At 34.5% G+C, this 27,335-nt stretch overlaps 1 protein-coding gene across 1 annotated transcript; it reads right to left on the bottom strand.

The window, feature by feature from the left end:
- Positions 1 to 27,116, bottom strand: LOC129374601 (polycystic kidney disease protein 1-like 2). Its single transcript, XM_055053112.1, has 34 exons — positions 26,939 to 27,116; positions 25,722 to 25,848; positions 25,475 to 25,622; positions 24,454 to 25,020; positions 24,195 to 24,337; positions 23,370 to 23,552; positions 22,433 to 22,570; positions 21,067 to 21,210; positions 20,717 to 20,841; positions 19,977 to 20,097; positions 19,686 to 19,817; positions 18,610 to 18,723; positions 18,082 to 18,196; positions 17,811 to 18,001; positions 17,486 to 17,716; positions 17,155 to 17,256; positions 15,842 to 16,020; positions 14,601 to 14,747; positions 13,719 to 13,918; positions 13,387 to 13,631; positions 12,921 to 13,107; positions 12,521 to 12,734; positions 11,197 to 11,440; positions 10,951 to 11,047; positions 10,734 to 10,868; positions 10,458 to 10,643; positions 9,554 to 9,884; positions 8,922 to 9,055; positions 8,693 to 8,820; positions 6,938 to 7,098; positions 6,591 to 6,801; positions 5,020 to 5,121; positions 4,690 to 4,821; positions 1 to 861 (listed from the first exon to the last, which is right to left on the bottom strand). The coding sequence occupies exons 2-34, from the start codon at positions 25,788 to 25,790 to the stop codon at positions 664 to 666; spliced, it is 5,754 nt and encodes a 1,917-aa protein (XP_054909087.1). The 5' UTR covers positions 25,791 to 25,848; positions 26,939 to 27,116; the 3' UTR covers positions 1 to 663.
- Positions 27,117 to 27,335: the final 219 nt, after the last annotated feature.

The raw sequence follows: 27,335 nt of genomic DNA, 5'->3' as shown, positions 1-27,335 counted from the left end.
TTTAACTTTTGCATGTCTACAGTAAGTTTAATATAATGAGTTTGACAAAAAGCCCGGAAGGTGACCCAAATTTATCAGTAAGCATGATGTTGAAGGAAGTAAAAAAAATGTCTAAAGCTCCTTCTGTTACTGCGAACAAAAACTAACATAATTTGGTCCATCTAAACAGTTGTTTAGATGTAGAAAATAAGTGTGAGAAAAATGCAACAAAACTTTGTTAAAGTCAACAAATATCATTATTGCTATGAAAGTAAAGAAACCGGCAAATAAATTTGTTGGGAATTATTCTGAAGTAGATGAAAAACTATCAAAGATAAGGTCATTCAGACCCTGCAAAAAACAGCTGCTATACTGGTCATCAAACAGCGTGAAAAGAAGGGGTGAGATGCTTTCTAAAATTCATGCAAATTTCAGTATTCTGAATAACTAATTCAAGCTTTATTGAACAACGTTTTGAATAGAATATTCAGTGTTCTCTACTTCATACAAAAGCCCAGAGGATCATATTAAACTATGCACAACTGCAAAGGAAGCAGAACAAGCAGCAGAGTAAGGAGAAATGTATGTCTAATCTATGGAGTGAAGTTTTGAATCATTCTTTAATGTAACAAGTACAAACGAAAGAGGAAATTACTGCATAAGATCTTGACATACATTTCCTGTTCATCTAGTTGTCAGACTTTGATAAATGTTGTCTTCAACTGAGGCATTAGTAAGAATATTCCTGTTGTCATTATGGGTCAAGTTGCTGCTGCCCTCTCTGTCAGGCTCCATGGGGTGTTTTTCACTTTTATATTTGATACCAAACAGGTTGCAGAGTTTGTTCAGCAGGAGGTCAACAATCTCTTCTTCTTCAGAGGGCTAGGCCAGAAGAAAGAAAATCAAAATCACCTTTAAAATAACAACAAAAACACTGACACAGGCATGAGGCATCACACTTTGGACCAATAACTTTGATTTTTACTCTGGTTTTCAGACACTGGAAACGCTAAAACTGCTGTTTACATTTTGTAGTAAAAATCGGAGCCCTTTTCAATCGAAACAATGCTGTCAATAAAACAGCACTGTCTCAATGGTAAAAGGTAGTCTTATTGTGAGTGTAACACACGAGTGCCAAGATGTGATAAAAATGTGTTAAGAACTTATCAGTTGAATTTATGATTTGAACACAATATTGACTTTGACGATTGTGCAAATGCTTTCAGTATAGATTTTGATCCTGCTTTTTCACAAGAAAATGCAGCAATATTGACTTGGACTTAATATCAGAGCAAGTTAGGGGCTATTTTCAGAGACCTTCCAGGTTCAATTTTGATTTGCATCTGCAATAATGAGATATGAGATGAAATTATGCTAAATGGATGGAAGAAAGAAAGCTGCATAGCACTCAAACCATGATGCAAGCCTCTGATCTCAACAAAATGTTTTGGGTTTTTGTTAATAATTATGAACGTATTTTGTGATCTCTGGGATTAGGAACAGATAATGTTTTCAGACAGCAAAGACTGTATATTGGTGCTGCAATTACACCAGAAAATGACATTACAGAACATTGCATTCAACACATTTTCTCATAAACATAAATAATGCTACTTCTGGTTCAAAAACATTCAATGAAAACATTTAGATAAGATTAGTTGTCCAAAATAAAGTTTAACATAAAACAGTAAAGAATTTTGTGGATTTGAGAAATTAGACAAAGCAGAAATGTTTGAGCATCTTGAAATAAAATAAAACGTTACATGAGGAGGAAATCATAATTAATTCTTGCTGAGTTCTTGTTCATACTTTTGAATTTGGGACTTTTTGAGCAAAATCTGCAATTTTCACAAAGTACATAGAGTGGTGTGAACAAGTGTTTGTTCCTGATTTCCTTGTTTTGTCAGTGTTTCAGAAAGTGTAAATAATTTAAATATTAGTTGAAGACAAAACAAGTCAACAAAAAATTTGTTTTTTAAGTTAAGGTGTTATCAAATGAGAGAAAAAAAAGTTGTTTCTCCACCATTAACACAATGAGGAGGACTGACACAAGTATGATTAAAGCGCTAAGACTTTCTTCCTGGTTGTTTCTAACCAAGCTGTTTATTTTTGCAGATGGCAGTAGGACCGTAGGGAGAAGGCACAACAGTTTTCACAAATATGTCAAAACATAATTCATATTAAAGTTCAACACTGCAGCCCTGATAATGAGAGCTTTTTAGTTCCTAATACTCTCTCTGCAAACTAAGGCTTTAGCAGATAATGCAGATGAGCAAATGCCAAGATGATCCTACCAGCTAAACGAGTTCAGAATAATCAGATTAACTAGAAACGATGGCAGGTATTAACTGAAGAAGTCTGAATGTTGACAATGAATCCAAATATTTTTCTAGAAAATGTTATTCTGACAGTATGCACTGTTATTTGATTGAGTTATAAAAAAATTGTTATGTTAAAATAAGCTTGGAAATGATAGGTCAGTTGCATTTTTCTATAAGACACAAAAATCTGGCATTTTAAGAGAACCGTGTTGAATTTTGTGATCCAGTAAATGTACCTTTAAGATTAATTTTTGGTTCAAATTGACCCCCATCAGCCACCATCTGAAAACTTAGCAGTTTTCTTCTGTTCTCCAGATAATCTGGTCACCTTGTTGCTAATTTCACTATTAGGTTTGGCAGCAATCAGACTTTAAACTAGTTGTTTCTCCAAAGTAGCGTTTATTGACTTTGCTGTTCTCCTGTATGTATTACTAATGAAACTTGTTGTGAAAGATAAATGTGGTGACAACAGAATGCAGGAGGGACCACAAAAATGTTTTTATTGGTCCTCCTACTGGCTTGATTTGTAAAAACGTTATTACTTTTTACACTAGTAAAAGTAATAAAAGTTATTTCCTTTTTATTTCTTAACTTCTACTCGTTAAAAAACTGATGGGAACTGATACTATTTTATCTTCAACTATTCTACACCACAGCATATTTAGGAAATATTAAGTCTTTCTTTGCTGACAGCTTAAAATGATTATTTTCTTACACTCTTGTGTTGTTTTGACAATTAATATATATAAAAAATAAACACTTAATTTAATTAAATTATATGTTATTGCTTAAAAATATTTGTCTCTCCATTAAGTATCTGGAAAAATATATATTTTCACATGGAAACATAAAAATGCTTTATGGTGAGACTTCTCCATTAAACTTGTATAATATTGAAAAAAATCTCTAAGGATTTAATAGAAAACCTTTTTGAATCCACAATCAGTGACCTTTTTAAAAGTTATAACTTTTTTCATAACTAACTCGTTTCTATTCACAACCTCCTGGAACTTTCTTGATCGCTATTAAAAGTCTTATATTTAAAGAACAATGGTAGCAATCATAATGAAAACATATTATTTATGTGTGGTTAATACAATTCTTTAAGCTTTATAATTTCCAACAAAGAAACTTTTTTATTAGAAAAGAAAGGTTAATGAACAACAGAAAATCAAAGAGTAATTTCTTAGATGAATTGCTGGGTTAAGCAGAACAAACTGGTGGGTGAAAAAAAAATTAAATTTCAGCTTCATACTTTGGGCAACTTTAAAGGGCAGAATGATGAGGTGAAATGTTAACCAGCATTTGATTGGTGAATCGTGAAAATGCATTCTTAAAATTAATCTGAGCTTTAAGTAGAGTCCTGTGTTTTCCCAGGTTCATGACTAAGACTCTAGTTGCTGACTCAGGAAGATGCTGTTGAGTCATAGCAAAAGGTCACACTTTATTTGACTTTATAAACATGACATAGTGCCTGTCATGAACATAATTAAGTCTTCATGAATATTTATGACTGTTGTCATAAAGTGTCATTTGGTAAATTATGACACTTTTAATATAAAGTTGACATTATTCAAAATGTCTTCATTATGAAAACTTAACATTGACCAAGAAATCATGATCTGACATGAATTTGTAAAAAATGTATTACTGATGAAACTTTATCTTTAATAACATAAAGATACATAATTTTTAAAAGATGTTTAATCAGTAATACTTTTTCAAGAAATTTATGCCAGATCATGACGATCTGTCAACTAAAGTGTTACCAAATAAGCATCTATAAGTGGTGGCCCACCTTTTACCTTCAAAACAACTCTAATGAGTTTGAAAGAACATTTTGGATGCGTCAGAGGTTGTCTAGTGCCTAGATAATGGAAACAGGTTCTCTGTTGCTTGCTTTTCAAAGGTGAAACCACATTTTTATTCGACAAGTTTGGAGCCTGGCTCAGTTTTGTATTTTGAGTTTTTCCATCCACAGATTTCATATTTTAATGCTCTTTCTCACTTATCTGCTGTTGTTGGACAGTTTCTCTTGTAAAGGCCATGGGAAGACTGTGACCGGACTTTTAAAGACGTTTGAATTAGAAGTGTTAAGATGATAAAGCAGAGCTACTTATCATGCATGCAGTCTTGATCAGGGATGCTGCACCCACAAATCAACTGGTGATGGAAACAGGCCAAATTTTCAATGATCAGTGATTGACTGATTAATAACTCAGAAATCATATTTTTTATTCTCAGTTAGAGAATTCACCACATGTAGCTTCCAACATATTGTACTGACATTTTGTTTAATAAGAATTTACTTGTACAATGTTTAAACTAGGATATTCTAAAATGAGATATAAACAGTCAACCAAGTAAAGAATTTTAAAATTAGTTTTACCTTGTGATACTTTTGCTCCAAGTGTAGCGATACAAGAATCACTGAAATGAAGAGATTTAGAACCACAAACGTCATGAAGACTATACAGGAACCAAACAGCAATCCGCCAAGCACTGGGTGACTGTCCAAAACCTGGGAAATGATTCAGCTGAGTAAAATATCTGAGTAAACATTGTTTTTTATTTAAGAAAAATGCAGTTCAATGGACCAGACAGACAGTGTGCACAGTTAACTGTAAAACATTGAACTGAAGAATGCATTCAGTACAGTTAATGAATCTGAAACATCTAAATGAGTTGAAAATATAAAATATTAAGTCACACCGTTTACCTGATCATAGTCAAAGATGCCTATCTGCAGACTGATGAGGGTCAGAAGAGAATCTAAAAAGGTTTTGTAAGATGAAATCTTCCAGCCATAAATCACGTTGCTCTGAAAAGATGACATGTGACAATTGACAAATGAAACTGAATTATTTATGACAAATTAAAGTAATAAAATTGATCATTTAAAAGTAATTTACTAAAACAGTAATGTTTTTCTTGAATCACATTAAGTACAAATAAAGAATAACTTACAAATAAAAGCAGAAGTTGTCAATCAATGTTTTGTGTCCAGACAATAAAACTAAATAATTAAAAGTGCTTGAATTTTTATTTGAATTTTTACTTTATTCCATTCAAACTGAGTTAATGGCGTATGGTTGTCAGGATATCCAAGATTATTTGAAAGTCATTGACTCAGATGAGTTTTGGAAAATGTTCTTTCAGTATGAAGGCCATCGTGACCTTAATACTCTTGAACTTATAGCTTTTTGCTACTGCTTTCTTGGCTATCCAATGCATCACATCCACAGTAGGATATTTTCTCACATTCTTTGAATTTTCACCATAAATGTTTGTTGTTCCTGCACTGAAACCATCAGTTTGAGTCTAAAGAGGAAACATCAGTTTCTTCATCAAGTTTTTGAGAATGAGACAATGTAGGTGAGGGAGGTTTCTCTACATATTTTGCATGACTAACTGCACTATTTTATGAAATAATTGTAATCAGAAGCAGTGCTCTCTTTACGTGTCTTAGGAACTGCAATCAAAAGGAATTATGCACACAAAATCCTAAATGTGTGTTTTGTGTTTAAGTTGATCCAATAGCAGCTCTGAAGCTTGAAGTTCTTTTTAATAAGCCCAGATGTCAGATTTGAGAAATATTATAAACCTCTGCCTGCATGCTTCCCTCCTTCTCCTCTGTTTCCTTAGTTCTCATTGCTCAATGAAATACCTGAAAAGCTCAACTTATTTTGCTCTAAGATATGCACAAGCTTGAGTTGCACACATCCACACAGTGGAAAATGTATACCAATATCTATGTGCAAGTGGCCCAAGAATGTTATTGGTGTGGTTACCTAGGATTTTTGTCTGCTGTTGTCACAATTTTGAACCACTACAGCTTCCATACAGAAAATGTGTGCAAGTTTAAAGTAGTGAGATGACTTTGTTCTGTCACATTATACTCTTGACACAATCCAACAGACTTTTTTATAACCCTGCACAATCACACCCATATTTAAAGATATTTAATGTAATAATGCAGACTTAGTCAAGTAAGAAAGATAAGAGTGAAATTAGCATATTTGTTCAATTACGATTATCTCCTGCAATGTGCAAATTCCATATCAAAACTTTATAAAAGAAACTTATATAAATTATTTAACTTTCATTTGAATAGTTTTATCTCCTAATATTTATTTGGATGGGGACAGGTTTGGAGAAAGAGCAGATTTTTTTTTTTTACTTCAACTTACAATACTATATCTTTAATTATCATTTTAAAATATTACAAGCTAGTCTATCTAATTAGCCAGGAGGGATGTTTGCAAGATGAAAGTTTTGCAAGGTACTCACTGCAATAGAGTACGCCACCAGTGTGATCACAATGATGAGCAGAAAACTCGAGATGTCATTCCACGCTCGATGCAGTGCGGAGGTGATCAGGTTCATCTTGGGATTCAGTCTGAGAAGGTGCCACAGTTTGACAGTGGACAGAAGAACCAAGAAAGCAACCAAATACTGAAGAACTGAATCAGCTGCAGCAGTTTCATTAAAACTGGCAAATCTACAAGGGCAGAAACAGGTGAATTATTAAAAGCAGCAACGTTTCACTGAGTTTAACATTTTAGATTATAAACACTGCTTTTCAAGCTCTATGTAGTTAGATAACACAATAAGACAGATTTGGATGTTGCTCTCACTGGTCTTTGTGGTTTTCGTAGAACTTCACATCACGGTTTCCAAGCAGAGTCCTTTGGATAAAAAACGCAACGGCACTCCAGCTCAGCAGGATGATGCTCAGCTCCAGGAGGTTCCACTTGTTCTTGAAGTAAAGCCAGCGATGCTGCTTCAATAATTTGGCCTGTAATAAAAAAAATTATATTTTTTAACAAATGACTGGAGCAAATGATTTAGGTGATTTCCCAAACAAAAGACTTAAGAAATCTTCTTAACAATCAAATCTGTAATTACAATAAAGACAAAATTGTTTATTGCTAATTTATTGCTTGTTATTAAATTTTGAGTTGTTATAAACTGAATGTTCTTGAAACTAAATGAAAAAAATGGGTTTAATCCAGTAGTATGGATCAGAAAGCTCCAATCAACCCAGATGTATAATTAGGAATTTATATAAAATTGAACTGTGCCTAAGTGTTTTTCAAAGAACGCCTTTAAAAAACAGTCTTTTATTGTAGAGTGCATTCTGTTCAATTGCTTGTGTTGGTCTATGATAAAAAAAACCCGCAGTAAAATGCATAAATGCATAAAAAATATTGACAAATAGAAAAAGCTCCTTTGGTCATGAATGCCTTTGCAAAGTGTTTTATATGTCGACAGATAAGTTTTCCCTTTCAGGCATTTTCTCTTTCCAAATATCTTTTTCTCAGTTTTTCATCCCAGGACAACATGAAGGTCTTAAGGGAGTGCAAATGAAACAAAACAGGTTGTCTAGCAGGAGTCAAATTACCATTAATAGTGGAAAAGGAGGTGAAATAACATCATTGAGTTATATGTAGCATAATTATGATGATAGAAGATTGTTGCTATTAAAGCCAGAAAAAGAACTGCCATAAGTGCATGACTTTTTCTCATGTGACAATAGGCGCTGTACACCTAAGATCTGGATTTGCAGAAAAAAGAAGTGAAAATTTATGATAGTAGAGATAAAGAATTAAAAAAAATATCTTGTTAGACTGACCTAGTAAAACACATAAGTGGCATGTTCTGCACTGGTGCGATTAGTAAAACAGACATAAATCAAAAATCCCAGGCAGCACAAAGTGTCTACTGGCAATTGAGGTTAAAGAAGGTTTTGTAGCTGTCTGCTGGAAAACTATGTTCGTGGACCAAAGAGTATTAAAACAATTGAAAAAAAAAAAAACATGCCTCAGGCAACTCCACGACATTTTGTCTTTACAAACCTGAACAGATCCAAGTACATTTACTCAATGAGGAATTAAATAGGTTTATACTGACTTCTCTTTTTAGAAAAATATGAATTTCCATGAAACAAATGTAGCTCAAGCAATTTTAAAATTTATAGATCAAAGTTTGGAGAGACTTTTAATGAGTAATCCAGGACTTCCCTTCTCCTCGGGGTATGAAGGCGCCTATCATTATTTCATCATTATTTCATTTGAGTAAATCATTTAAAATCATTTAAATTCACATACAAATATTATTACACAAACTGTGATGTAATTCAAACATCTATCTCTGTATTTTTTTTAGCCTGAAGCTAATGAAAAATACTAAATCAATTTAAATTAGAACAAAAAGTTCTCTATTATAAAATAATTTACAGTCTCATCATAGAGCATAAGCCATGGAAATTTGGAAAAGAAAATAATGTAAAGTTGAGTAGATAGAAATAAATTTAAGGTTTTTAGGTGTTAAAAACAATGGAAGGTGCTGAAATGTAACTGCAGATTAAAGTGAATAACTAAAGTGTTTACCTGCTTGTACATGTAGTAGAGAATGAAAAGCAAATAAATGATCTCAGAAGCCATAACGAAGAAGTAAAGCCCCCCAGTTGATGGGTAAAGACGAATAGCCTGCAGCTCACTGTAGAACTGAAATGCTCCTGCAAAGTTAAAGGCATGATTTACTAGCACAGAAAAAGGAGAAATAAGTCTGCATTTTCCAGAGGACTATGCTGCAGGTCTTTGGAAGAGCACTCCTTACCTACTGCCGAGGTCTCCATCAAGAACGTGACAATACAGAAGAGGTTCACATTTGCATTGTAAACCGTGAACTCGACAAAGACGGCCCTTGTGTACTGATCAAGCCACTTACTATGGAAAAGATACTCAAGTGTGCTGTGGACAAAGAACGTAATGTTTTAATAGCTCTCAGTTCAAGTGTCTTATTTCTGTTTTATTTCAACTGTAACAATTATGTTTAAAAGCAAAGTTTCATGCTATGAAGAGGTTAAAGGTCACTGAAAACAAAGAATTTACTTTTTCTCAGAATTTTGACTTTAGAGAAAAGTCAGAAAAAAAGGCTGATTTCTGTTTTTAGTCATTCTGACAATCTAATAATTCTGATCTTTTTTCTCATAATTCTGACTTTTTCTTTTAAGTCAGAATTCTGACTTTTTTCAAATATATAATTCAAACTTTTTCTTTCAGAAATCTGAGATTAAAGTTAGAAGTCGTTTTAGTGGCCCTAATCCTCCTCCATAATACTCTGTTTACATGTAAATTAAAAATATTACAATAGTAATATTATAAAGTATATATATTTGTTTATATATATATATATATATATATATATATATATATTATATATATATATATATATATATATATACACACCTGCTGGCATTTTGAATATCAGGTCCAAGCTCAGCTACAAATCCTCCTCCTCTGTAGAGCACCAGTTGTCCCCAGACTGGCAGACTTCTGAGCTCAGCTTCAGTCTGGTACGTCCATGGAGAGGAGGCACTTTCTGAAATATTATCCTTGACAGAGTGATTCCAGCCGGCTTCGTAAGAGCCCTTGTCTTCTATCTCCCATGAATAAGGGGCATGACAGTCTGGCACTAATCCAAGCATCAGGCTTGCAATCTGACACGAGTTCTGCTGAACTCTTAATTGGCGAAGACGAGCATTCCCCACCAGCTTGGAGTTTCCATCTGTGATAAATCCTACAGGAAAATATTTTAGAGTTTCACTACTACTGGAAAGAAAATGTCACAATATTATTGCATTTTTTTTTTACATTTCTAAAAGCTGCAAAATCTTGTCTTTTTATTCTTTCTTCATATCTTCACACTGAATATAAATTAAAACATTCCAGATTATTATTGGGAAGAAAAAGTAAGAAATTTCTCACTATTTTAACAATGTAAAAAAAAAAAAAAGAAGAATCAAAACACCTGAAAGTGACTACAGTTTGTGTCACCAAATATCCTGTAAATGAAAATATGGAACCAAATGACTTTCACAAATCCAACATAATAAAAGGCAATGAGGTGAAGTTTAATACACACCATCGGTTCGCTATCTTGGGATTATATTAATTTTCTAAACTAGAGGCAGACATCTGTTTTACATTAAGGCTGCAGACAGTTTTATTGTACATTGCCTTTTTGTACATCAGGCAATATCAATGTTGTTCTGATGGAAATTCAGCTTTTAGACTTGAGTTCACCTTCAGCTGTTTTCAACAGAAGCCACTAGTGTGTTGGCACATTTTAATGTTTTGGACGGATTCCTACCTGGATATTCTCCAAAAAGGTTTTGGAGTAGAGTGGTGTTAGCCCAGGTAAAAACATCCTGAAGAGTCATGCAGTCTGGGACATCTTCAGCAAAGCTATTTTTAATGTGCTGTTTCAGCAAAAAAGCATTAGGGTCTCTCTGGCCGTAGGCCACCAGCAGTAACATCCACATGAACCCCATGTAAACTGCAACACAAAGTTTAGAAAAAGTCAACACAGCTCACAGGTAACTCTGAAACTGACTAGATTGCCACAATAATTTAACTTTATACTCACTCAAAATCTCATTGAGCAGAGCAAAGGCCTTCTGTTCCATAATCTTGTTTCTTTTCATTTTCTCAATGTCTGCAGAAGGAGGTGGCTCATAAAGATGGTTATCCCTTTGGCTTGTTTGTTTATCATTTTGATCACCTGTTTAAAATGGTGAATGTTTGAACGTTTGTTGTCATTTGTTGGACGTTATAAGTGTGTTTTTGGAGGATCACAACATTACCAGATTTTCCTCTACTTCTTTCAAACGCCACATTTTGAAAATCTTCTTCATCGACTCGCTTTATTACCAGTGCAAAGAAAACTGCAAGACATATCACCTGTGCCACATTGAATACATAAATATAAATTTCAAGGCAATATCAAATCCATGAATTGCTTCCACGCATTACTTATGAGCAGGTTTTGAAACCAGAGCACAATAAATCTAATAGTTATGCTTTAGGCCAACAGAAATACTAAATCTTACCTTCAGTGGCTGAATAAAGAGAAGACTCTGAAAGAAGGAGACGATCATGGATACCAACCAGCTGATGGAGCGTTCCTTCCCAAATTTCAGTCCATAAAGCATTGTGAAATATCCAGAAACAACACTGGTTCCAATCACCAGCAACCAGCCGACAAAGATAAACCACCAGGGTAGAAAGCCCCGACGCTGTGGCGTTTTTTTCAGAACACCATCATCATTTGAAGTGTCATGCTCAGGAACAAACCTGGAATTGGAAAGTTAAAGAAATATTTCCAGTGCATGTCAAAACAAAATTACTACTGTGCTGCAGCCTTGACATTGACAACTTAGAGAAATTAGAGCTTTTCTTATTTTGTAGCGTTTATCTATTACTAGATATATTACAGAGATAAGAAACAGATTTCTTTCATAAACATTTATACCAGTTCTTGCCCTGCTATAAAAGAGGCAAATATTTTCATAAATGTAATTTGTGTACTTTTATGAAAAGTCTTTGTTTCTGTAGCCTAAAAGCTAGCATTAGCATCTGACACACTAAGACCTTTGAGGAAGTTAGAAAATCCAACAACATGTTACAAACATGCAGCTGTTTTCTGTACTTGTGTTATTGAATATATTATATTCAGAACTCTGAAGCTGAAAGAAAAGAAATATTGATACTCATGAATTCAAATGGTTTTCAGATGGAACTAAAGCTCCACTAGAAAGTGTAGATATTGGCAATTTGTTGGTTAAGAATAGACCAAGCCAATGCTTTTGTTATGATGTGTTATTTTAAAGTGGACCACAGCTGAGACACAGAGACAGAGTTGATCTTGAGACTTAATGAAAAAACAAACAAAAACTTACAAAAATTATAGGGAACCAAGGGAGCCAGAGAAGAACAAAAACAATAAATCTAAGGAAAAGGACTGCAGGGTACTGACAGGAAAAACAGGATCTAACAGGAGGAAATAAGAAAGAATATGAGGACCAGAAGTTTACGCAGTGGAACAATGGACCGGTTCTGATTTGCCAACTGATTGCAGGTGTGAGGAGGAAAAATGAGAGAGAAAGAAAATTGATCTCACTTAAATTTTCACAAAGAATAAAACTGAGAGCAGACTAGGAGTAAAACATGACAAGAGTGATCAGATGAAAAACAACTGAACTAAAAGAGGAAACAAACATGGATGAAGGAAAATAAGAAATCAATACAGGGAAAGAACAGAAACAAAAAGTCCAAATAACAAATATATGACAGCTCTAGTTCAGCCACCAAGTCCCAAGAAGCATTTTTAAAAGCTCAAAATAAAGGTGTAATTTTATTATTATTATTTTTTACTTCTCATGTTTAGGCTCATCTAGGTCCAAATGGCTGGAGCTGAAGAGCTGATCTTCAAGGTAGCTCTTCAGCCCCTGGATCTGCTTCTGGGCCTTATCGAAGCTGTGTGGGCTGGGGAAGCTGGAGGGGTCCATCAGGCTCAGCTCCTTTTCAAGGTTACATATTTGTCTGTATAGGTGCTGGGTTTTGTTGCTCTTCTTCTGAATCCCCTCGGCTGTTGGCACAGGACACAAACGCATTGCAATCATAAGTACTACGATGTATTATTTTGCACGAATGTGAAAACTTTAAAAGTGATTTTGTTTATTTAGGGATGGATACACCTACAGCTAGCTTTTCTGAGAATCTCTACTTTTTCTGACCTGAATAACAACACCACTGTCGCAGGAGCAGGACCCACCTGTTAGTTGACACTGTGTTTTTGTCAGGGTGTCATTGCTGCATTTGGTATTCTGTTTGAGAAATTCTTCCACTTCAGCGAGGACAGCATTAATGTCAGCTTCTTTTCCAGCACCAAACTCAGTCTTGATGGATGGGATGTTGCATTTGGTTGTCTCAGACAAGGACTGAAGAATTCTTGCAATATCCTAATTGTTCAAATACAATATATTGTTCTATATATGTTGGAAACCCATGATGCATTGTGTATTTTATAAACATTTTGAATGCTAGGGTGTACTTCTGAAGTAGTAAATGTATTGTTTTTCTTCCTCTTTATGTGCTTTAATTTGTGTTGGTCTATCACATAAAATCAAAGTGAAATACAAAGAGGCTTGTGGTTTGTAACAAGACAAAATGGAACAAAAACAATGTTCAAGGTCTGTGATGGGTTTTCTGTGCTGTTCACAAAGGCACAAAGCACTTACTTTTATGATGGTGTCTAAAGTGGAGCTCCCTGTGCTGCTGATGGTAGTTCCCGGTTTCAGAGAAGTTGTCTGTACACTGCTCTTTTGCCGGCGGCGACTTGCTTTCTTTGTTTTTCTTTGACAACAAGACGACTCCCGAGGGCGAGTATTTCTGAAGACGCTGACTATGAGGATATTTATTGGAAACATGATGAGGGAACTCTGAACCCCAACCATGAACTGCTGCCAGGTGAACTCAAAGTGACCTGAAAACATAGCTCTTATGAGACGAGTTTGTGGAGTTTTCTTTTGTTTCTTGAGGTGTTGTGAAGTGCAAATAAAATTAGATGTACCCAAATCCATGACCTGATCGGAGGGGTCTGTTGGGATCCCATAAAACATGATGCTGGTCAGCATGGTGCAGAGTAGCAGGGAGAAACAGCAGGACACCCTCTGCACACAAGTAAAGTTGCTACTCGGTGGTCGACTGATCACAGAGAACCAAAGGTGTCCGTCACTGAAATCCTTTGCTGTCTTCATGAAGAACAAGTTACTGAAAGATAAAAGCTTCAATGTTAGTTATAAACATTTTGAAACAAAGACAAACTCCCAATTAGAGAAGGATTAGCATTGTTTTCTAATCTCTTTGTGTTGAGACACAACTTTTGATGGGATTTGTGGCTATTTGACATTTAAGAATAAACAAAAACCAGTAAATCTTCTTTGAATCATCAGCTCAATTGTTAAGTCAGGATCCATTGCAAGAAAAGAAAATATCAGTTATTTCTGTTTAAACAAAACAAAACAAAACAAAAACGTTCCTGTTAGCTGTAATTAGTTTAATTAAAGTGACCAATTTAATTCAAATAACTTAACAGGACTGTTAAGTCATTTTCACATTTTACTTCTCATCCATTTGCTAATTAGTTCTCCTATAGACTATTTTCTCTCGAAATGCAAATACCTTCATCGGCTAAGGAAATGGCTTCGGTTGTTTTAAAATGTCAAATGTCAAAAGGTTCTGCTTTTCTTCCAATACATTTGACGTTTCTTCCATTGAAATCCTAGCTTGCTATTGCATCTGATTTACATTTAATTTGACTTTTCATTGCAATTCAAATGAAAAGTACATCCTAGGATTCATATCTGCTCTGCAGACTATAATGGTGCACTTGTGAGTGCACCATTGTGTGTGTAATTGTGCACCTCAATGTACCGCTGCACTTCTGCCTTACCTGAATTTCTTCAGATCCATTTCTGTCGAAACAGGAAAGAGTTTATCGAGGCAACAATCACCCATGTCTATTGCGAGCCAGGAGTTGCATAAAAAATACCATTTCTGCTCTGTCTGTAAATCCTGCACAAGGACGTTGCCCACAAACCTGAAGGAAACAACAAACATTTTATCTCACGAAGTCATAAGTCAATGTGGTGGGAAATGTCACATTAGATTAATAAGTTAGAACATTAGTCTAATGTTCTAACTTATTAATTAGTCTAATGTTCTAACTTATTAATCTAACTTATTAATCTAATGCTTCTAATGCTTATGTTAGGAAGCCAACTGTTTATGTGAGTCTGTATTGTATATTTTCCAGGCACAAAGTTACTCGACTGTTCTATAAACCTATATACTATATACCTTCATTTGTTTAGATCCTGTATCAGACATGATGTAAAAGAAATATGACTTTGAAATAGGACTCATTGAAATTGGTGAAATAGGACTCATTGAAATTGGTGCCTCTATCTCTTTGAGAAAGTTTGTCTTCAGTTCATTATCACAGTACCTTTCCATTCTGATCAAAAACTCAAAAGTACAAAGTTTTCCCAATCTGTATATAAACTGTTGCTATTAGGTTGTGCTAACAGCAGTAGGCCTAGGTTTTTAACAAACATTCACTTAGGCCGTGTTCACACTGCAGCCTGAAGTGACCCAATTCAGATTATTTAATTTTTTGACATAATGCAACTTGTATCTGATCTTATCATAGCAGTCTGAACTACATTAGTCGGATGTCTTGCGAACCAAGCCACTTGGATATGATACTATCCAATCCTTTCAAATGTGATCTGACTATTAATGGCCAGGTTTGTTGTTCCACACTTACAGCCTGCCAAAACTACTTTTTCACAAACGAAGTAAAGTTTTCTGAATACTAATTGGAGCTTCTTCATGTTTGTGTTAAATGTGGGTATTGTATTATCACTGTGTTTAACATTAGAGTATGCAATACAGTGTATTATTCCATGCATTATGGTTGGAATAAAGTTATATTAGACAAATCTTTTATATTTGGTCCTGATTTTGAGATTTAAACTGAATGAATCTGCTTTATGTTGTAATAAAAATATGTATGCATAGCTTATCCCTGTTTTACATGTATATATTTATTATACAATCACAACCTTAAACAAAGTAATACTTATTAGTTCAGCCTTTTTTTATCTTTTAAATATTTTTGTGATTTCTCACCAAGCAGGATGGTTTCCAGAATTGTTGTGCCACAGTCTGATGCCCTGCAGCTCTCCCAAAGAGGACGGGGTAGTCAGCAGGAACAAATCCACGGCTCCACGCTCAAACACAGGTTTCTTTGGATCAGTCAGGTGATGAGGCTTACTGTTTCCATCTGCACCCAGAAGAGTGACTACAACCTGAAACAAAATACAGCATCACAAGAATCATGTGGTTCTTTATCTGTGAAATAATAAACTTTATTGGCACATAAAAACTTCTGATTTTGAGGACATTAATAAATAACTTCTTTCTCTTATTATTTAGCTAGTAGAAATATTTTGACCTAAAACAAAATACATTTGGTGAGAAAATAAAATCTATGTTTTTTATTCAGTCTATGTAAACTTCTAGTTTCAACTCTACATTTTTGTGCATTGCTTACCTTGTTAATTAAATGTACTAAAATTAAGGATTTGATTTTCAAATGTTATTTCACTTGAAGATTTATTTATCTTTTTTAATTTACGCGAGAGGTAGAATGATACGCTTGGCGAATTACTGTTTATTGCTTGTTAACATTCTTCCAGCAGCGTGACCCCAACTTATTGTTGCACAAAATGAGCCCCTGACACAGACACAAAAGTTCAGTCAATGTTTACCCTTTTTATTATTTCCACCGGTGTTTGATGCAGAATCTGTTGTGTTTAGCTTTTAAATGCTCTGGTGTGTTTCACAGATAGAGACAGATAAATGAAAGTGATGCTTACAGGCAGAATGTTAGCTGGATGTTTGGGAAACCGAGGCTAAGCAGAGCTGAATCACAACTTGTTCACATGATTGCTTGTAAGCCATGAAGTGAGTTGGAGATTAAATAATCAGCTTGAGTTAAACTTTCTGCGTCTGTGACTAGTTTGGCTGATAGAAAATGATCTGAGTTTTTGAAGGCACAGGCTTAAAGGATGAAGCATGTCCTTATTATTTCTGTTATTCAAACCCCGTGCAAATTAAATTTTTCAGAGTGAAAATCAAAAACTTTGATGTTATTTGAGCAGCAAGTTACCTGATGCTGCAGCAATAAACATTGAATATAATCTGCTGGTAAATACTCATTAAAGATTCTTAATGGATGCACTAACTGCAGTTCTTTAGTTTGTATTCATTTTGTGCATATTACTAAGACAAAACTCTCTAAGTGACGTTCCGAACAAATTTCCAGATCAATTTTGAGAGGATTTTAAAAAATTTGTGTTTAGATTCATTTGTTCTAAATAAATGCATATTGATATTTTAATATGCATTTATTAATGCATATTAATAAACGCCTCAACTACCTGAGAGGAAGTTGAGGCGCCTATGCGATGTCCAGTGGAAACACACAACAGATAGCGGTAATTATCCATGGGGTCGTTGTCCTCCAGCACTGTCCCCTTCACCTGCATGTGAATAAAGTAACTAAAGTGATCATCCATCCATTCTTTCATTCATGTCAAACTGAGCTTGCTTGCTAATAAAGGTTTCTTTATCTATCAGCAAAATAGCAATCTCATAGATGGTAACTTTAAATTCGGTATATGAGCAGGGGGAAAATTTTATTTCAGGATGCTCACTAGACTTTAGACTTAACTGTTTTCATAAAGGGAAGCTGGCAGAGAAAAACTTTACCTTGACTGTGTCTTTGATGTCTTTTCTTCGTGCCCACACAACCACGAGGAGGTAGGCCACAAAAAGAGCCCCAACAAAGCACACAACCACTGGGTTCTCAGCAAAGGTCGCAAAAAGCTCAGCAGTGCGTGAAGGGTCGACAAGATTTGGAGTTACAAAGAAAGAGCTGCCAAAAAATGTGAGGTGGTTGCACAAGCACTGGGTGACTAAATGCGTAGTCTTGACACCAACCTTGAAGAACAAAAAAAGCATCATCATCCCAAAAGAGTGTTAGCAACATGGTTTTCACAAGATCTGCTTCTTATTAAGAAATAATTATACTTACTCTGCATCCAGAATCCTTCCATTCCAATAGAGTTTCATTCCAAAATTTGCATGAGGATGTAATGGGAGTGATAGATAATGTGGCATTGATAGATTTCACACCTGGACCAACAATAGGCCTCACCACAAGATAATGCAATCCAGTGTTCCCCTTTAAATTTGTGGGATTAATAATCCATGTGTATCTTTCTTCTGCGTCAGATACAAACATGAGCTCAGGTAAATCACACAAATATCAGACGTGAAATATAACAAAGGAAAACTTTTATAACCTTGAGTAGTTCCTGGAAGAGGCATCTCTGTCATCGCTACATAATTTGTGTCAGTAGGGTAATCCGTGTTGCCAAGGAACAGTTTGAAGGGTAAAGGATCCACAGAAGGCACCATCTTCAAAACATAAAATCAATCTATTTGTATCAAAATTCTTAAGCCATCTACCCAAGCACAGACATTGGTGTATGAGACTTTTATATGGCAGACCAACAGAAGAGGCACATGTGGAAAAAGATTTAGATTTGTAAATCGCTGTGGGTGGCAGAAAACTAACTCTGTACATCTTAAGAGAAAACTGTAGATAAAAGAGTAGCAAGTGAGGCAGTGTTCTGAATATTTACAACAAGAAACTACAATAATCATTGATATCAAATTATATGAAATGCATATCATGAAAGGTTTTTCAGCCAACTCACTCAGCTCTATTCTTTACTATGGTCGGGGTTATAAAAGTAAGTGAATGGTTATTTGCAGAGGTGATCTTTTAATATCCATTGCACGTTCAGTACATAAACATCTAAGCGTACCTTTAAAAGCAGAGAGGAGTCGTCTGAGGGAACATCTATGGCTATTGTGCTGTAGTTCCCAAGATCCAAAACTGAGGTGTTCACTTGTTCTCCAATGGGCCTTGGCAACAAAATCTATGGAACCAACCCAAAACAAAACAGATGAAAAGAATATAAATATTTTACTGCCAAATAAACTGTTCTTACTATATTCAGAATGCTCAGCTATAATTACATGTAAAATTCATTCACCCCATTAATTACAGGTTATCAAGTGGCTACTTGATTAATTTCAAATGATTGTTTATGCACAAGTAGTTTAAACAGAGCAGATTATGTGTACTCCTGCAATGCAATCATAAATAAACATAATAGTTTGTTTCAGATATTCCCATTGGCTCTGATTAGGATAACAAGTGGAGTGATATGTACTCATCTCTTTTGATTGGAATAAACTAAACAGGAAGAAAAATGTATGACATTTTCTTTTGACAGTTGTTGCATGAATAATTTGTGGGTGCATTTATTCACATTTTCTATCACACTGATGTGTTCTCATTGAACTATCTCAATCAAATAACAGGGAAAAAAATAAAGTAACAATCCTAGCAATACTTTTTGGTTTGGGGTTCAGAAACTTCAATTACAGTTCATCACTGTCAAAATAACACATTTGTTTTGTTAACAATAAGTAATACCATATTATTTCCAGCAACAATTTATTACCACAAGGCAAAAATGCTCAATTTTATATCCTTATGCTTAACAGGAATCACTTGTAAAACTTAATCTGATGTGCTTGGTTTGAGTGTTTCCACCAAAAGCTAGAATGTTTTAGTTTTTAAATCAGAGGGAATGGAAACCTATTTGGTTCTAAAATGGGAATTTTCTGGGGAAGCACTTCAGAGAGAGTAAAACACTTACCAAAAGATTGAAAAATATATAAAAAAAAATGTTTCCTTGAGAAGTTTCAAAAAGATGTAGTAAACAGTATCATTTTGACACAAGAGCACAAAGCACTACTCATTGAAATGCTAAGTTGATGAAGCTCAGTTAATAAAAAGTATGCCTGAAGTCAAATTAGGAGCAACACTGACCTCAATGTCTGCACTTAAATTCTCCACAGGGATACCGGATCCATCTTGTCTTGTCAAGGACAGACCACCTATCTGCCCACTAATGTTTCCTTTCTCGCTCCAAGAAAAGGGATTTATATCTAAATTCAGCATCTATTGTTGTATTGAGAGAGCAAATTACGGTTAAATCTCATTTAAAGAAAGACACTTTAGGAAATTGAAGACCTCTTTGATCAAACACGCACAGCATTTGGAAGACACCTGCTATTGGCTACACTCTGATTTCACAAGAAACAATTATTTTTTACTTGCCCGGACATCCACTGGTTCATCTGACGGAAACATGTCTGGTTGGAGTCGTGGCAGCGAAAACGTGGATTGAGAACTTAAATTAGCACTGATGGACTCTTTGTGTAAACTCTCATGCATTACTCTGTAGGATAAGATCAGCAGACACATTAAATCGAGAGTTATGGTAGAATAAAATGTCTTCATTCAATTAATGGGCTTAAAACATGAGGAGCGACAAAAGTTTAACATTTTTCATCATTCTTGTGTTGCATCACAAGCCAGTTTCTGTATTTGAAGACAAAATTTCACATGACTGAATGTTGCCAAGTACATAATCCCATATTATTACACCTTTAAGTAACAAGCTTTATCAAACGTTACTTGGAAATTTAACTTTGCAATTTAATGCCTTGAAATTGGCCTCTGTTTCTTTAAGAAGCTTCTGCGCTTTCCAGCTTCAGCACATCATGCTCCTCAATGATGCCATTCGTTGAAGCGTTGAAGTGAGGGGTAGTTCGTATGATGAGCTATGCAGTTTTGCTGTTCCACTAGGTGTTTGCTAATTGCTGCTGCTGCTAGTCTGGAGGAACTGAGTGATATATGGGACCTCTGTGGGAAAGAATCTCAGACTGCAGCTCAAAGTCAGAGGATTTCTCAAACATGTATAAATGAGACAAAGCAACACTACAATAACATTACATAAATCTAAAAAAAAACCCTTTAAAAAATGTCTCAGAGTTCAGAGTTAAAGTCAAACTTACCGATTGACGTACAAACTGATATGAGGTTTTTGTATTATAATTGGACCTTCATCAACCGTCATTGTTTTCAACAAAGTGCTCTGTATGATCCTCAGAGCAGCAAGCAGAGAATCAGAGATGTTTTTCTGTGAACGATTAAACAACATGTTAGTTTTCAAGGTTCCCCAAAACTGAGTAATACTGAAAAGCATTGACCACTGAGACCAGACAGTATTTTCTGAACTGATTTTTCAGAAATGACCAACAATAGAAATTCCTTTAATAATTAAAATGCGTCCACAGAAGTGTTTATGAAATCTGCCAGGAAGATGTTAAACCCCACCGCGTGGGCTTTCAAGTTGATGACTCACGTCGGAAGAATACTCCAAAATCACGCCCACTCCTTCCACAATGATGCTTGCAGCGATGATTACATCTTCTTTGTCTTGAGCTGTGCTCATATTCATATCCAGGACAGATAAGCTGAGGTTGGCAAACAATGCGGCAGCATCAATCTGTAGAAAGACATCAACTCAGTGAACTGCAATCAGAAATGGGGGTGTCCGAAGCTTATTCTGATAAAATTTAACTGATTGTGTTGTTAAGTTTTAAATTAGGGGCGGTTAAATACATATTTTATCTGCATTTTTGTGTATCTTAAGAATAATAAGTAATCTAATCTGAGCTATTAAAGGTAAATTAGAACTATAAGTTTTATATGTACATAACAATGCACACTATTCCAACTATCAGACCTACACTTAAATAAAATCAACCCAGATATTTTCTACACTGTATTACATCACCTCTATTTGCAGTAACATAATAAAGAAGATGGTTGACAGAGGAGAAGCTCATTATGCTAGATGTTATGGTAGGTGATGAAACATGCTAAACTGTTTGTTTTGGTTTTAAAATGATATTCCATTTGCAGAAATATTTGCAGCAGTGTCTGACAGAGTGGTAAATCTGTTCCTGTTGTTTTTAATGTCTGCAAGACTATAAAGCAGGAAAACTCAGTATGCTTGTTCTTATATCTCTCCCAGAGCATTTTAAAATAAAAAAACATAAACCGTGCAAACCAGACAATGTGGTGTACCTTAATTTTACTCAAAGAACTAACAAGAAACATGTAACATTTATCATACTCATGTTTTTTTTAACTTAATTTAGTTTGAAATGTTACTTTAATGGCTTTTGAGGACATCTGAACAGTGAAGTCCATTTCTAAAAGCTGCATCTCAAGTAGCTCTCCAGAACTGGACTTGGTGACTTCTGGTTTCGTGTTTTAAAACAAATCAACATACAGTCCTAACTATGCAGCAGTAGGGCAGCAGCTTGACATTCACATTCCTTCAAATCCATCTTGTAACCTCAAATCCTCCAGATATTATTAGTAATTCACTGAAAACAGCCACAATTTAGACCACAAATCACTCTGCCAACATGTGAGGAATAACTCTTACATATTTCATGTCCTTCAGATTAGTGTGAGGGACAGTTAAATGTTTAATCTGCTGGATTTAACTTTTCATGGTTTATCTAATGAAAAATCTCACTTATGGTCATGGCCAAAGCTACCATCTGCCAGGCAGGAGACTCCAAACTAATCCTGCCACTTTAAAAAATTAAAGACTGGACAGAAAAACTCTGCTGTGCATCAAGAGTAAATTTGTATCAATAGTTCTTATAATTGTGGTTGAAATTATTCTCTGAAACAGTAAAATACTTAATTACCTGTGCAGACAAGCTGAGCTCATCGTCTTTCTGAATGAGAGAAGTGAGTCCTCTGGCTATCACCTGAGTTTCTTTTGGAGTTTGTGTTGGAGATTCGTTCACTATGTCAATCGTCAAGTCCAGAATCTTCTGTCTGAGCTTTAAAACAGAAGCTATGTATTTAGAAAATAAAAATGCTATTACATGAGACAAACACACAGTTACAGCTATGCACACATTGCTAAAAAAGCAAGAGGCTTGTTTATTGAGTTAATTTATATGGTGTCAATTTGCAGCAAATGCCTTAGAAAAGAACATTTTTGATCACTTCCTGCTTCCCTCTGTTTAAACAAGTTTAATAAAGATGCATATTTCTTTTCCCAGCAGTTCTTGGCACCTGCCTACACTCCCTAAAGTATCATTAACTGCTTTAATGGCCATGGTATTGGTGTGCTTGATTGTTCAATAATCTGGCCTGAACAACAGAGAACCAGTAACTCTAGAAGAAAACTGAGATACAAGAGTCAACAAAGCAAATGTTACAATTCAAGTTTCACTTTTCAAAACTGAGATTATCAATTAAATACATTTCCATTTATTATTCTCATGAAATGCATCTCTCATCTAAAGAAATTGGGGCGTGAATTATTAAAAGTTTCTAATAAAAATAAACAGAAATAGTTTCATCATGTTTGCTACTTAATGTGTTTCTAAAACGCTATGTGAGAGTAAAATTTGAAATGATTTGTTTTGTAACCGCTGCAAACAAAATTATGGTTTATTACCCACTCAGTTGGGCTTCATTGAAAAACATAAATGCGTTTTGATGGTTCAAAATATTCCTACAGACCAATGAAAATCAGACAAATATCAACTTTCATATTTCTCTGTTTTCCTGATGAGCATTAATTTGGACATTAGAAAAATGTCAACATAAATCTGCCTAAAACGAGTTTACCTCTTGTCGATCTTTTTTTTCTGATTCATCGGTTTTGCTGTTTAGTTTTTCAGCCACCGCGTTGAAAAGTTCTCCAATAGAAACAGCCGATAGCAGACCTTCGCTTTTCAGCTTGTCCACAGCTTTCAGTACCGCTGAGTCCAGACCGTCCACTGAGCTCGAGTCTGCTGCAGCATCCAAAACCTGGAAATAACAAATTAACTCAATGAGGTCAAACGTAAGGCGAGTTGGGGGGGACTCAAAAATTAAATAAATAACTACACCATTAATTGGATGTGTCACAAAATGATTAAAAATTATTATTAAATACAATTTACAACCAAATAATTAAATGTATAATGTAATTATAATATCCTATTAAATAATTAAATCTACCCTTTTAAAAGGGTAAAGACAACTTTTACTTCAATATTTAATTATTTCACTGTGTATTCATTTCATGGTTGATTTTAATTATTTAACGATAAAATTAATTAGTTAATGAAGTATTTAATAATTTTATGATACATTTAATATATTTTATAGTACATTTATTTATATAAATAAATCTATATAAATACATAAATTTGTTTAAATAAATTGATCAATAAATAAATATCTAATTCATTTAAACAGTTCAATGTTTATTTTAATATCAATATATTAATATCCTAAAACAATTTAATATTTATTACATATTTATCATTTTATTTAATTTATATCAAAACAAAAAAAAACACTTACTTAAAGAAATTAATATATTTAATTATATTTTTTTTTAAATAAAAAAGAAAGTAAACTCTATTAAGCTTTCTTTTCACCACCTGCATTCTGTCTTGAACAAACCTGTGTGGTTACAGTGGTGCTAACTTCATAGCTTTTGTTTTTTGCAGTCGCTGTTATGAGGAGTTTGTTCTCAGTGCTGCTATCTCCGATGGGGAGGTACAGAATCTTGACTTCTCCATTTTTACTGCACAACAGATGCTTTCCTGATAAAATTAGAAAAAAAAAAGAAACTGGTGATGGTTTATATAAATTAAAACAAAATGTGTAATTAAGTTAAGCATAGATAATACAATATCAGTCAAAGTCAGCAATTACTTACCCTCTGTCTTAAAACAGTACTGACAATTCAAACAAAGCTGGGAATTGGTGCACCTTATGCTGTAAGGATCAAGTACAGTTCCAGTTGACGGTGATATAGTGCATGAGAGGCTTTCAGAAACCTCAGTGGTTGGTCTTGAAGTTGATGCACTGTGAGAAGCAAGAGCAACTGTAGTGGTAGATGTGGTAGCTGTTACAGCTGAAGGAGTTGTTGATGAAGGAGTTGCTGCTGAAGGAGTTGCTGCTGAAGGAGTTGCTGCTGAAGGAGTTGCTGCTGAAGGAGTTGGAGCTGAAGGAGTTGCTGCTGAAGGAGTTGCTGCTGAAGGAGTTGGAGCTGAAGGAGTTGGAGCTGAAGGAGTTGCTGCTGAAGGAGTTGCTGCTGAAGGAGTTGCTGCTGAAGGAGTTGGAGCTGAAGGAGTTGGAGCTGAAGGAGTTGCAGTTAGTGTTGCTGCAGGAGTCCAGGTTGTCATGGTAGCCTTCGTTTTTCCTGGGTCACTGCTTGGATCAGGAACAGCTGTAGATGTTTCTACCCATATGATATAGGTTTTGTATAATAGATCCTCACCCACTTTGGAAAGAAGAAAATGTCATAATTAAAACTAGTTTTTTTTTTTTTTACTACTCTTTTATATGTACCCTCACCCTGACTGATACCATTGAGCAATGACATAATGTTGATCCTATTTGCAAATTATGGTTTTAACTGGGATGCAAACTACCAGATTTCAGTTGAGTTTCTGCATCCAAGCTTGTATCCATCTCCTTGTAAAACACAGTCTAAAGTGAAATTACAGAAACTGAAAGTATTCATTCTGTATTATTAAACCTGCTTCGTGAGCATGATGGGATCACCATCAACCTAACAGTGCATGCATTCTTCTTGGGTTTGAAAGCCAAATAGCCTTATTTTAAAAATGTATTCACTCTCAGAGGTTTAGCAAACATTTTTGATGATTCAGCATGACCAGAAACTGTTTGCAGGACAAAAATTAAAGAGTTAAAAAAAAATAAAAAATGCACACCTGAATAAGTGAACACAACAGTGACATTCTTCTGCCTTTGTGATGCTTCCTTAATATACTTTTTATCAATGACATATTCCTTTGCATTCGCCTGTTTTTCAACGAGAGGAATTTGATTTGCATCATTGTAGCAGTCCCTTGTATCTGTCTGTGAAGAAATGAAAATTGTCATTTGTTTAGTCAGTGGATATTATTTTTTAACTGCTCACAAATTTGGAACAACTCATGCATAATTTATTAGACTTACTGGCCAGTCACTGTAGGCTTTTGTCTCCTCAATGAACCATGTATAATCCAAACAAGAACCGCACTCCATTTTAACTTTTGTGTGTTTGGATTGCGACGCTGGGCTGCAGTTGTCAATGCAAGTGAAGCTGTGATGAAAAATCAGACATGGATGTTCTTAACCCTAAGCTCCAACATATTTTTGTATGTTGGGTAGGAAAATATTTAAAAATATATTTATTTTAAAAAACTTGAGTAAAAAATTATTATAATACTTACCTAAAAACAAAATGGTTTGTGTTTTATGTTTTCTATATAATCACTCTATCTACTTGTTACAATAACCAGATAATGACTCAGAAGAAGAACAGGGGAAAAAAAATCTAATTTGTTGCTCCATGTCTTATATAGATGATAAATGTTTTTCCCAAATTCATAGCTGCTGAGTCTGCTGGAGGAAAAAACATGAAATTATTCCTCCTGCTGCTGTGGAAAGAGCACAACTGATCTGTTTCTGGCACAGAAACAGGCTGGAGGATCTCAATAAGGGGAATTCAACTGTTTTTGTTATCATCTATGAAATCAAATGCTTTAAGTTTCTTTTTCAGAGCAGGTGACAAAAAAAGAACGTGGTGGTGGGAAAACACAAGCAAAAATACATTTTTTTAATATAAAAAAAGATGCCTTAAAAATTTAGAATATTAAAATAAATTTATAATTTGCTAATTAGGATCCAATTATCTGGGAAATCTAAGACATAAAAAAATCTTTCCTTGCCTAAGCCCCTAATGTTTTGGGATACTAATAGTGCCAATGATCGCTGAGGTAGCAAAGAATAATTCACTTATAGTTCTCAGATAAAGCAATATTTAAATAAAAAGAGCAGAAATAAGAAACATGCCATTCAGATATATATTAATTCTTCATGCACTTATTTTTTGCATTGTATCAAACCTTTTTAATCTGTGTAAGAGATTTATTTTGCAAATTAAAAATTTTATTGTTCAACTTAAAACAAATTTTTGTTTACCTCAATAAAGTTGTTGTTTTTGGTTTAATTTTGGGGATTTTGCTAATTAATTAATGTCCATGATGATATTCTGTTCACTGTCTGCAATACAGTCTGTTGCTTATTTTACATCTATCTAAATTTGTTCCTATATGAATGTCATAAAAAAAATCTAATTAAAATACTTTTAGAGCTAATAAACATAGATTTTTTTTCCTTGGTTTCAGTACCTCACTTGATTCGATTCGTCTAAAGCTGGGGTGAGGGTGATGCAAATGGATTTCTCTCTCACATCTTTACGTTCCACCTCAACCTTCAATTTGTATTTATAAAAGTTTAAAGGATCTGGCAAACAATTTCCTGGAATGATTTGGGTTGAATCTTCAGATTCTGGTTCACATTTACAGTTTCGACCTGTAAAGAAAAGTTGGATCATTAGCACACACAAAGACTTAACCCACAAATTATTCATAACATGGGCAGAGTTAAGCTAAATAGACAAAGAATTGCTCAACAAATGTAGTCATGTAATAATTTTATAATTCCATTAGCCAAAAAGAGTGCAGCTAAATATTCTGTGAATTAAAATGGCAAAAGGGAAACTTTTTTTTTTTTTTTGTCCGACTG

This window comes from Poeciliopsis prolifica, unplaced genomic scaffold (assembly GCF_027474105.1).
Source record: "Poeciliopsis prolifica strain line A6 unplaced genomic scaffold, Auburn_PproV2 SCAFFOLD036, whole genome shotgun sequence".
NCBI classification, from domain to species: domain Eukaryota; kingdom Metazoa; phylum Chordata; class Actinopteri; order Cyprinodontiformes; family Poeciliidae; genus Poeciliopsis; species Poeciliopsis prolifica.
Note: the sequence above shows the minus strand (reverse complement) of the source record. Positions and strands in the feature narration are given on the sequence as shown.